Source organism: Eucalyptus grandis, chromosome 11 (assembly GCF_016545825.1).
Source record: "Eucalyptus grandis isolate ANBG69807.140 chromosome 11, ASM1654582v1, whole genome shotgun sequence".
Classification (NCBI taxonomy): domain Eukaryota; kingdom Viridiplantae; phylum Streptophyta; class Magnoliopsida; order Myrtales; family Myrtaceae; genus Eucalyptus; species Eucalyptus grandis.
In genome coordinates, this window is record NC_052622.1 from 18,905,019 (window position 1) to 18,917,891 (window position 12,873).

Genomic DNA, 12,873 nt, shown 5'->3' on the forward strand with positions numbered 1-12,873 from the left:
TGATGATATTTCATTTGGAAGCTTGTTGAGATTATATTTATGAATGAGCATAGAACTTGTAATCGTAACAATCAATTGTACAACACGCTCGTGGATTATATCCTAAAGAAATTGCCAGTGTTTTGGAGTTATGACAAAGTCTTGTAAATATGGGTGTGTCTCTGCAAGGTTGATAGAAATTTTTTTGTAAGGAATTGCAATGACCAAATACTGTGTAAGTTATCGTGTGATTGGAGGATGGAAATACTAAGAGTGTTGGACTAATTTGACCTTGGTTGTGGTCTCTAATGTATCTCCTTATTCTATAGTGAAATCCTATGTTGCTCTCCTCGTAGAATGTGTCACATTGTCAGAATTACGGATTTCTGATGTCAAATTTATTTTCTTGTTCTATTTATTATTGCCTTCACTCGCTTGTTTTTGCAACAATTGATATAGGAGTCCAATTAGGCTAAGTTAAAGCATATCTATGGCAACAGAAGAAGCAGAGGTGAAAACTGACAAATTTGATTGGAATGATGTAGGTTTGTGAAATATGCATATCGAGAATAAAAGAGAAAATTGTCTAAAAAGTTCTAAATCTATTACACATTTGCCAATTTAATTCTAAATCTTTTAATTTTGCCAATTGAGTCCTAAACATTTTTGTTTCTTACTAATTAAATCCATTCAGCTAATTTTGACTGAAAATCACTGATGTGAACTCTAGGGATGCCATGTAGGATTGTTGGCACCGACATGGATAATTATTAATAATATTTTTATATTTTTGAATTTTATTATTATTTTTTGAAATTTTTTTCTCTTTTTTCTTTTTTATTTCCTTTTCTTTTATGCTTCTTCTTTTTTTTGCTAGTGTTCAGCCACCAGCCATGCCAGCCCAATTGGCCTTGCCTGCTACAGGCGAGGCGCAAACTGGGCATAGGCTCGCCTAGCGAGGCTCACCCTTGTGCCAACGAGACTTGGTGAAGGTCAACCTCGCCCGAGCTAGATTTGGTGAGGCAAGGCCACCCTCGACAAGGCTAGGGCGGCCTCTCCGGGTGTCGACTGGGCAAAGGTGATGCTGAGCAAGGCCACCCTGGCCTAGGTGAGGCTGAAGAGAGAGAGAGAGAGAGAGAGAGAGAGAGAGAGAGAGTAGAAAAAATAATGAAAATCCAAAAAAATGTTTAAAATATTTTTAAAATTTATCCACGTCGCGCTGACAATCTTACGTGGCGTCACCGCCTTTCACATTAGCAATTTCTAGCTAAAATTAGTCTAATGGACTTAATTGGCAAGAAGTAAAAAAAATTAGGATTCAATTGGCAAAATGAAAAGTTTATGACTGAATTGATAAAAGTGTAATAAGTTTAAGACTTTTTGAACAATTTTCTCAAGAATAATATGTATCAAAGGAATCTGCACTTATCCTCTTGTGGGAAGAAGACAGAGTTGATAAGTAAGTTATTTTGGATTTGTTGGATAGACAGATATTGGATGTTATTCAAGTGAAGTTGTCTCGTAATATCATGTATAACCTTGTGATTTAGGAAACCACTATGGGACTAATGAATGCCCTGTTGATCATATTCAAGAAGGCCACTATAATCAATAAGGTGTACTCATGTATACCACTCGGCAACGCATCAAGGTAGACTCTGTCGAGTAAAGCTTGAAGGTGGCTATTGCACTAGACTAGAGTCGCAACATTGAGGCCAAAGGTGCTGATCACCAAGACTATGTGTAGGGTTTTGTTGAGGCGGTCGAGAAGGCAAATGCATCGAAGGTGTTCTTGTAGGGGAAGTCACAGTTGAAGTGGGAAAGGGACCAAGGAGGTCATCCAAGTTGGACAGGGAAGTCTCAAGGTGAGGTTGAACAAGGAAGAAGAAAGGACAAAAAAGAAGGAAAGAGAACATAGAGAAAGAGAGAGAAAGGAGTAAGGAAAAGGAAAGAAAAATATTTTTTGACGAAAATGTTCCTATTCATATAATGATTTTTATTTAAATTTGTTAATTCTACTCTACTTTTGCTTTAACACTCACTTTTAGACTTTTGTCTTACCTCCTTACAAGGCGTGGGAGTCAAATTCTATATCCAAAACTAAATCATCCTCTTCTCAATCCCCTTAAAAAAGTGGAGTTTTGAACTCTCACTTCTATATTTTCAAGTAAAAAGGGTGGCCACTAGAACAAATCACAAGAGTTATTCATATAATGATTTGACAGTAAGTAAGTTTGGGGCTTATTTGAGATTAAATTCGCCACTATATAATTACTTTCAATTGGATAATGTCAATGAAAATGTGGCTAGAAGCTTAGAAAATTTTAGTATTAATAATTTTTCCTACATAAGAATCGCAATGATGAAACTTTCTAATGTCGTTTTTCTTCCAAAACTTCTTTGGATATGTTCTTTTTTTTTTCTTTTTTTTTTGAAGTTTGTAGAAAGTAAGAAGGAGAAAAGAAAAGTTCAATGTGGAAGACATATGTCTTGGTATGTGTAATTGCTTTCAATATTGTGGCTGCATAAGTGGTTCTGCATCTTTTTCCGAACGCTATAATCCACCTTGTTGAGTCAGAATCTTTTCGAGCCTCAACCCCGCGCTCCACCCAACTTCATTTTAACATCTCATGGCCCAAAAGAAGCTACATAATATTGTGGCTACATAAGTTGTTTTGTATCTTTTTCCGAATGCTATAATCCACCTTGTTGAGTCAGAATCTTTTCGAGCCTCAACCCCGGGCTCCACCCAACTTCATTTTAACATCTCATGGCCCAAAATAAGCCTTTTAACGTGTTGCCTAGGGCGGACTACTTTTAAGTACACCAATGGTGAAGGCTCTAATGTTATTCTAAAACAAAAATTGATATGAATATATTTAGTATTTGTGGAAAATGGAAAAGAGAAAAGAAAGGTTCAATAGTGGGACATGTGTCAACATGAGGAGGGCCACATGTCAAGTTCTTCTTGACATCTCCAAGGAGTACCATTGTACATGTTTTGCATTAGATTGGATCTCGTTGTCTTACTCCCATCTTTTTAGATGAGCCTTCTTTGTGCCAGCCAAGATGTAACATGTTCAGTTTGATTGGTCATTTTAAAAAAATTTCGGACCAACAGGATAATATTTCGGACTCGATTATGATTTAGCATAAAAGGAAATTAAAGTTCGGTCATTTCTCATAAATTATCTTTATATTTTTAGGAACCTATTACTCATTTGAATTTTCAGTCATCAGCACAGAGCAATCACATATCCAGAAGAGACGGAGTAGTACAAGGCAAACCCATCGCATGACATAAATAGTTGATCGTGCGCACAAATCGTATCGGTGAAAAGTAATCTTCTTTTTAAATGTGCTGAAATCACTTTTACCATAATCAATGCAAATGCAGCGGATGTCCAAACTGACTTGTGCCCAGGATACATCTTTTAGGCATCTGTAAGTAATAAGCAAATCGAATGGTCGAGGCTGGTGCAGCAAAGAATGCTCACCCCCAGGAGTACCCTTGTGATTGATGTGATTTTTGCAATAATTCCATCCACAGCAAGTATTCATGGATCACAAGATGAAGCGAAATCGCTACCTCACGCTCCAGCTACATCATTGCAATTTGCAGAGTATTTCCTAGCTAATTACACCACCTTAATAAATTTCTAATAGCTATGATTTAACCGTTCATTGATCCCAAACACCAAAATAAACTCATGATCAATAGATAATTAACCAAATACGATTTCGGTTTGGCGAAGTTTTCCTCCCTCCTTTCTTTTCTTTCTTTTGCTTTGCAGAGTAGTATGACCCATAAGAGGCAAAACAGTTGATCACTATGTCTCACAGGCAAGAGTGGCTGCACACCCAAAAATTTAATGACATCCACATCAATATTTGACTTGCTAGATGGAAAAGTAGCAGCATAAAATTCCATTGCCTCACAATCTTCTTGATTTTGCTGAATGCTTGGAGGATTTTGGAGCTTCCTCATCCCCTCCAACTCCATTGCCACTTCTTTCATTTCGGTAGGTTCCTCCCATTCAAGTTTAAGCACCTTTTCGCAAGGTTAGCAACTAATTCTATCTCTTCCTTCTTATCTTCTTTTAAAACTAAAGCATCAACAATGTCAAACAAACGATTCTTCTCCATTGAAATTATGAAATAGGTCGCAAGGCTTCTTTCTTCTTGTTCCCTAAGTGACGAGATTGGCTTTGTCCCATCAATGGTACAACTACTGCAACTCCATAGCTGTACACATCACTTTTTTTTTTTTTTTTTTTTTTTAAATTGGCTTGATTGGAAATACTTGAAATCTTGGTGTTGATACCTAAGTTTTATCATTTTATTAAGAACTTTATCATGTAAAAAATTGAGGATTAATTATTAACACCTGAATAAAAATTAATTTTCATTAATTAGGAACATTATCATGACTAGTATTAATTATTAAAAATTTTGAAATTTTATTTTTAAAAAATTATTAAAAAATTAATTAATTAAAAAGAGTAAAGTAAATAATTTTCATTAAAATGCATCGCGCATATACATTAAAGATATTTTCATGGTTAGCGTTAATTATTAAAATTTTCAAAAATTTAAAAAAAATCGAAAATTTATTATTAAAAAAAGGAAATTAGAAAAAAGCGGACCAGGCTAGGCTGGTCGAGCCTTTCTTTCTCCTCTCCCCTTTATCTCTCTTCGCTTGGGCCTAGGCCCAGCTCCTTCTTATTTCCCCCACACGGCCCATCTTCCTTTTGTTTCGGCCCGACTCGAGCGTGGCTCTTCTTCTCCTTTCCTTCTGTCCACTTGGACTGTGGCTTGAAGACGGAAAGGACGACATAAGCGACGAAGGATAGGGAGAACAGGGCGAGCGATTGCGAGAGACGCTCCGTTAGTTAGGGGCAGACTGGCCAGAGGCAGTTGGCACGCCACATCCCATGCGCGCTGCTACATAAAAGGAGGGACTCAGTTTTTGCTTGCTGGGGCCAAGGGAGAGCAACTAGTGTTGGCAAGGTCCACCTTCATGTGGGGCCCAGCCAGCATTAAATAAAAACAAAAAAGAAAAGAAAAGAAAAGAACAAAAAGAAGTGGAAGTGGGGTCGTGCGTGTGTGCATCCAAAAGTGAAGAGGAGAGAGAAAACAAGAGAAAAAAAGAAACTGCAGAAGCAAGGGAGAAGAGAAGAAAGGAAGAGGGCTGCAACTTTGTGACTCCGATTCGAAAGCCAAATATTGACGAAATTGGCTCAAATTTTGGTATGTTATTCGTGAGACCGAGGGCTACAAGTTGATGATTTTTGTTCGTCGAGAACCGTCTCCAAATTCTCCAGTTGCGGTTAAGGTTTTCTTGCTCCAAACTTATCTGTCTACCAATGTGGTGAGAAAAATATTATTGTAATATTGATGTTGAGCCTCTAGTGTGTGACTAGAGAAGAATAGTTTGTGTATCCTATTATTCTTGGTGATTAGTGGATATTTTTGGGCGGTCCGTAGTTTTTCCCACATTGGGTTTTCCACGTTAAATCCTTGGTGTCGTTATTTGCTTTGTCTACTTATCATTTCAGCATTATATTTGCATATTGTGAGGCTATACATTGCTGGCTGTTGCTGGGAGTTAAGAGAATTTTAATTGATTTAGTTTCGGGGGAGAAATTGATCCTGGATTGCGTTTGGCTGTAGTGAATTATTGTACCCGAGTTCTCCCCAACAAATGGTATCAGAGCTAGGTTGAGATTCTAGTGTTAAATGGAAGAAACTAACAGCACCATGTTTAAGTTAAATGCCTCAAAATTTTCTATTCGGAAGCCTCGGATGGAAGACATGTTGTATTGCAAAGACTTATTTGATCCCATTGAGGGTGATGAAGCCAAAGGAAATAAGGAAGACAAAGAATGGGAGAGAATGAATCGGAAAACGGTTGGATTTATCCGACAATGGATTGATGATAGTGTGTTTTGTCATGTTGCTCAAGAAACGAAGACGGACACTTTGTGGAAAAAATTATAAGATCTCTATGAGAAAAAAACTCCACAAAATAAAGCTCTTCTAGTTAAACAACTTGTGAATTTGAGATACAAGGAGGGGAGTAATATAGCGGAACACTTGAGTAAATTTCAAGATGTTGTAAATCAATTGACAAATCTTGAGATTGATCTTGGTAATGAATTGCAAGCATGCTTATTACTTGGTACTATTCCTGATAGTTTGGACACATTGGTTGTTGCATTAAACAACTCGACTCCTTTTGGTGTGCTTTATATGAGCATGGTTAAAGAAAGTTTGTTCAATGAAGAAACAAGAAGAAAATGCTAGAATTATGCTTCCACATCAGATGCTCTTGTTATAGAAAACAGAGCGAGAAGTCAATCAAGAAGGTTTCAAAGAAATGATACCTGATGCTAGTCAAGAGGAAGGTCGAAATCAAGACCGATGAGGAGTGTCTAGTGTTATAATTGCGGCAAAATGGGACATTATGCAAAAGAGTATTGGTTACCAAAGAGAGATAGATCCCATGATAGAAATGGAGATCGAAAGAAAGAAGAGAAACAAGCTACAAGAACGGTTGTATTCGATGGCGATATTGTGTTTGTATGTGACGACGGATGTGTGAACCTTACATGCCAAGACTCTACGTGGGTTGTTGATTCTGCGGCTTCTTTTCATGTCACCTCACGGTGTGATTACTTTGCTTCTTATCGTAGCGGCGACTTTGGTTATATTAGGATGGGAAATAGTGATGTTTCCAAGGTTATTGGCATGGGAGATGTTTATTAGAAACCGATGTCGAATGTAATTTGTTTTTGAAAAATGTGAGACATGTTCTGGATATTCGACTTCACTTAATCTCTACGGGTGCCTTAGATGATGATGCTTATTGTAATTCCTTCTTTGATGGCAAATGGAAGTTGACTAAAGGTTCCATGGTAGTGGCAAAAGGTAAGAAAACAGGCTCTCTCTACACCATGCAAGCTGACTTGATTAAAGAAGAGGTAAATGCAGTGGAGGATTCCTCGGTTGATTTATGGCATATGAGGCTAGGTCATCTTAGCAAGAAAGGACTTGAAACTCTTGCTAGAAAAAATCTTTTACCTTTGAAGGAGAAAAATCTAAAGGAATGCACTCATTGTCTTACAGGTAAGCAACATAGATTCTCATTTCATAGTTCCTCTCCACACACAAAATCAAATGTACTTGATTTAGTTCACACTGATGTTTGTTGCATGGATGCTAGAACTCTTGAAGGTGCATTATACTTTGTGACATTTATTAATGACTGTTTTAGAAAAGTGTGGGCTATTGCTTTGAAATCTAAAGATCAGGTACTTGCGGCTTTCAAGCAATTCCATGTCAATGTGGAAAAAGAAACTGGGAAGAAGCTAAAATGAGTTCGGGCTGACAACGGTGGTAAATATAGAGGCACATTTAAACACTATTGCAGGGATTATGGTATCAAGCTTGAGAAGACTGTTCCAAAAACACCACGGCATAATGGAGTGGCAGAGAGAATGAACCGGACAATTGATGATCAGATTCAATGTATGCTTTCTTATGCGAAGTTGCCTAAGTCATTTTGGGGTGAAGCGATGAGAACAGCGGTGGATTTGATAAATATGTCTCCATCAATTCCTCTTAAGGAGGATGTTCCGCAAATATTTTGGAGTGGCAAAGATGTTTCCTACAGCCATCTAAAAATATTCGGTTGTCGGGCATTTGTGCATGTTCCAAGAGATGAAAGATCCAAGCTTGATGACAAGTCTAAACAGTGTATCTTCTTAGGTTATGGACATGAAGAGTTTGGCTACAGGTTATGGGATCCAGTTGCAAAGAAGGTCATTAGAAGCCGAGATGTGGTGTTTTGTGAGTATCAAACTATTGAAGACATTGACAAGGCGGAGAGATAAAATAATATAGCTCAACGTTCAGTTAGTTTCAGCCCAAATCCTTCTAATATTAATAGAAATCATGGGAGAGAAATGCATGGAAATCATGAAGATGGTGAATCCTCACATAATGTTGATTCTTCAGCTGAGACAGGTGAAATAGTTTAGCAAGAGCAATCTATCCCACCTCAAGTTAGAAGATCTAAAAGAGAGCGTAGGCATTCTCAAAAATATTTGCCACATGAGTATGTGTTACTCATTGATGCAGGAGAGCCATAAACTTATGAAGAGGCTATATTATGTGAACAAAAGAATGAGTGGCATGAAGTCGTGCAAGAGGAGCTTAAATCGTTGCATGAGAACCATACATTTGAATTGGTGAAGTTGCTTAAGGGTAAGAGAACACTCACAAATAAGTGGGTGTACAAGTTGAAGACAAAAGAAAATAATTTGCAACCATGATACAAGGCTAGACTTGTTGTGAAAGACTTTCGTTAAAAGAAAGGCATAGACTTTGAAGAAATTTTTTCACCGGTTGTAAAGATGTATTCTATTCGAGTTGTTCTTGGGTTGGCCACCAGTTTGAATTTAGAAATTGAACAACTTGACGTAAAGACGGCCTTTCTTCATGGAGATCTAAAAGAAGAGATATTTATGGAGCAACCGGAGGGTTTTGAAGTTGAAGGCAAGGAGCACCTTGTATGTAGATTAAGGAAAAGCTTATATGGTCTCAAGCAAACGCCAAGGCAATGGTATATGAAGTTTGAATCATTCATGGAAGAACAAGGATACGGTAAGACAAATTCCGATTCTTGTGTCTTTATGAAAAGATTATCAGATAATGATTTTCTTATCTCATATTTTATGTGGATGATATGTTGATTGTTGGGCATGATACCAAGAAAATCAAAAGCTTGAAAAATGAGTTGAGTAAAGTTTTTGCAATGAAAGACCTAGGCCCGGCTAAGCAAATCTTAGGCACGAGAATTACTCGTGATAGGAAGAATAAGAAACCTTGGTTATCTCAAGAGTATATTGAAAAAGTGCCTGAAAGATTCAACATGAGCACATGTAAATTGGTGAGTACTCCACTTGTAGGCCATTTCAAGTTGAGTAGTAATGAGTGTCATTCAAGTGAGAAAGAGAAGGTTGAGATGATGAAAATTCCTTATGCATCGGCTGTGGGCAATTTGATGTACGTCATGGTTTGTACAAGACCCGATATTGCTCATGCAGTTGGTGTTGTGAGTAGATTTCTCTCTAATCAAAGTAAGAAGCATTGGATCACTGTTAAATGGATTCTGAGATATCTTAAAGACACTTCTACACTTTGCTTGTGTTATGGAAATGTGAAGCCTAAGTTGAGTGGCAACTCGGATGCGGACTATGTTAGTGATGTTGATTCTCGGAAATCCACATCGGGTTATATAATAATCTTTGCAGGGGGAGCTATTTCATGGCAATCAAGATTGCAAAAATGTATTGCTTTGTCTACAACTGAAGCGGAGTATATTGCTATTACTGAAGGAGGTAAAGAACTTTTGTGGATACAAAAATTCCTACAAGAATTGGGCTTGAAGCAAAGAGAAGTTTGTTCTATATTGCGATAGCATGAGTGCCATCCATCTTGGCAAGAATCCGGTGTTGTATTCAAGATCGAAACATGTTGATGTGAAGTATCATTCGATCCGAGAAAAGTTAAAAGATAAGCTCTTCCTACTTGAGAAAGTTCATACCGACAATAATAGGTCCGACATGATGACCAATGTCTTGCCCGTGATGAAGCTTGATGCTTGTAGAAGAAAAGCGGCATGACGAATTTTCCCACATGAGGTGGAGGGGGAGATTTGTTGGCTGGGTCCACCTTCATGTGGGGCCTAGCCAGCATTAAATAAAATTAAAAAAAAACAAAACAAAAAAGAAAAGAAAAGAACAAAAAGAAGTGGAAGTGGGGTCGTGCGTGTGCGTCCAAAAGTGAAGAGGAGAGAAAACAAGAGAAAAAAAAAAAAAGGAAGAGGACTGCAACTTTACGGCTTCGATTCGAAGGCCAAATATTGATGGAATCGACTCAAATTTTAGTATGTTGTTCGTGAGACCGAGGGCTACAAGTTGATGGTTTTGTTTGTCGAGAACCGTCTCCAAATTCTCCAGTTGCGATTAAGGTTTTCTTGCTCCAAACTGCATGTCTGCACATGTGGTGAGAAAAGATTATTGTAATGTTAATGTTGAGCCTCAGTGTGTGTGAAGAATACTTTGTGTATCTTTCTTATTCTTGGTGATTAGTGGATGTTTTTGGGTGGTCCGTGATTTTTCCCATATCGGGTTTTGCCACGTTAAATCCTTGGTGTTATTATTTGCTTTGTCTACTTATCATTTTGGCATTATATTTGCATATTGTGAGGCTATATATTGCTGGTTGTTGTTAGGGGTTAAGAGAAATTTAGTTGATTTAGTTTCGGAGGAGAAATTGATCCTGGATTGCGTTTGGCTGTGGTGAATTATTGTACCCGAGTTCTCCCCAACAACTGGTAAGACTGAGAAGGCGAGAGAGAGAGAGAGAGAGAGAGAGAGAGAGAGAGAAGCAACTATGTTCTCAAGGCTCTTGGGGAGAGCAAGAAGGAAAAAGCCATAGAAGCTTGGAAAAAGAGAGGTCCCAGCGAGCGAGAACAGATGGTGAGCAGAGGGGTGATCTATGGTAGGGGGGTCTCTCTTCTCTCGCGGGGCGAATTGCCAGTGCAGAAGCGAAAGCTTGCCCAGCGGAGGCGAAACCGAGTCCTGTCAGATGGCCGTAAATCGGAGAGAGACCAGCGTACTCAATGAGGACGACATGCCGTAAGACGAAATGAATGATCTCGGGGATGAAGCTTTTGATCCCGAAACGTATCAGACGCAGGAGAAAAGGAACATGTGAAGTTGCCCGAAGCTAAGGAAAACGTCGCATACGACAGGGACGGCATTCTGGATAAGCTCGGAGACACGGGCTGGCCACAGGATGTGCCCTGGGTACGTAGACTCTCCGTAGATATCGATAGCCGACAAGAGCAAGAGGTCGACATGAATGACGACCTCCCGGGGGAGCTCTCTTTCTATACGCAGGTGCTCGAGGGGACGAGGGAAGCCTTTGGGAAACTCCAGTCGATGGGGCTTCCATTTCTCAGGCCTTCGGACTATCGCGCCGAGATGGTGAAGACCGACTCTCACATGGAGAAGGTGAAGGCCAGGCTTTTGGCTGGGAAGAGGGAAGAAATGAGGCTCTTTTAATTTCCCGGAGTTAAGGTCTGCTTCTTCCACTCATTCTTTCTCGGGTTCTCACATTTTCTTGAAATTAGAATCAAGGCTGATCCCTGACTTTTTCCTTGCAGAGGGATTTCGATGATTGTACATTTTCCGAAGTCCATCAATTCTGCTGCGATTCAAGTTCAAACCAGCACGGCTCCAGTGATCTCTTTGCAGCATCAATCATCATCATTCAAGCTCGGTTACCTTCAATTTGTGGCTGTCCAGCAGAAAAACCAGAGCTAAGTCTCCTCTGTTTTTCTCTGGCTTTTGATTCTGGTTCGATCTACAGTGCTGAACTCTCGGTTTACTTGTCGTGTTCTCAGAAATTTCGTTTTCTACTCTGGAGTTCATCTTCATGGACGTGTTCGTAGCCTCCTCCGACCGAACTAAAGACTACGGCAATGGATTAAAGCTAAGTGATTCGCTTCCTTCCTCTGGTTTCAATCAGCACAGATTCCGCATTGATTTTGTGTGTTTGTTGTAGAACAGCAGCTCCATCACCAATGAACGTCGGACAAATCTGTAGGTTAGTAAAACTTACTTAAACTTCATCAAACATGCTTGATTGTTGCTGAGGTTTGTTTGATTTGCACCTAGTGTGATTAAGACTTGCGTTAGACCTGGCCGATATTCGAAGGTGCTCACTGTTTGTGATGCTCGCAATCTAGTTGAAAATGTTCCGCCTTATTCTTGGAGCGCCGTGATTGTAATGTTCGGAGGCGTTGGTTTGGTGAGAAGGTGGTGGTAAATGACGGTGAGGTTTCGTTCAGTGCTGGAGATGGCCGTCCATAAGCGGCGCTTTCTTTCGTCGAGGGTACAACCCTTTACTTCCTAACAAGCAAGTCAGATTTGGAGCCCCAACTCCAAAGGAAGGATCTGTTGAAGTCAGTCCTTCTTCAAGCGTCCTAAGATCCAGAAGAAGTGCACTCATACCCCTCCCGCATCAAGTTGACGTATTTATGCTCTGGGGAGTGAGGAGGCTGAAGAGAACTAAGGAAGAAGGAAGTTCTCCATGTTGTGGAAATGAGGGCCGAAGCTGGATTTTGATGACTTCGGGCTCATGTGAACTTAGAGTGTTGTGGGTTAGAGTGTTGTGGGCTCTGGTTAGGTTAGATGGGCTTGTTAGATTAGCTTCGGCCTGAACTTGATCCGTTGGGATTGGGCTTAGTTAAATACAGAAGGAATTGGGCTTAATTGTATGTGTTGAGCCCAATTCGTTTTTAATCTATTAAAGTTTTAAATGTGCTTTACGACCAAAAAAAAAAAAAAAAAAAGGAATTTTAAATGAGTATAGCCCATTCGTATCCTTGAGCCCAGATACGTGTGACCTACAGCAGCTTTTATTTGCGGGCTCGGCCACAGGTCCCGGGCCGAGTCTGTATTTTCGGAATAAAATATCTTTTACAAAAAATAAAAATAAAAAGTTAATTCTAAAATTCTAAAAAATTCAGAAATTCACGCCATTCAGAAAATGCATAAATTTTTTTCAAAAACTAGAATTCCTCGAATAGCTTAAAAAATGGTTTTTGGATAATCTTCTCCTAAAAGTGGGAGCCTTCTTTTATTTAAAATTGTGCTTAAAGTTGATCAAGCCCTTAGGATTTTGATTATCCTTAGAGATGAATACTCTTGATTGAGCACTTTTCGACATGATGATTATGGCTTCCCTTTAACCTAGTTTTTTTTTTTTTGGTCGAACCCTTTAACCTAGTTAGGATTGACATTTATTTATCTCTTAGTG

The 12,873-nt window shown here is 39.0% G+C and overlaps 1 protein-coding gene across 1 annotated transcript; it reads left to right on the forward strand.

Annotated features, from left to right (window-relative positions):
- The first annotated feature begins 10,523 nt into the window (after nucleotides 1–10,523).
- On the forward strand, nucleotides 10,524–11,114 carry LOC120289795 (probable rRNA-processing protein EBP2 homolog). Its single transcript, XM_039305148.1, has 2 exons — nucleotides 10,524–10,641; nucleotides 10,741–11,114. The coding sequence occupies exons 1-2, from the start codon at nucleotides 10,524–10,526 to the stop codon at nucleotides 11,112–11,114; spliced, it is 492 nt and encodes a 163-aa protein (XP_039161082.1).
- The last annotated feature ends 1,759 nt before the right edge of the window (nucleotides 11,115–12,873 follow it).

Bases quoted from the DNA above. Each gene is read 5' to 3' on its own strand.
- LOC120289795 (XM_039305148.1), top strand. From the start codon at position 10,524: ATGGTGAGCAGAGGGGTGATCTATGGTAGGGGGGTCTCTCTTCTCTCG. The intron at 10,642-10,740 runs GTAAATCGGAGA...GAAACGTATCAG, and splicing joins CCGAGTCCTGTCAGATGGCC to ACGCAGGAGAAAAGGAACAT.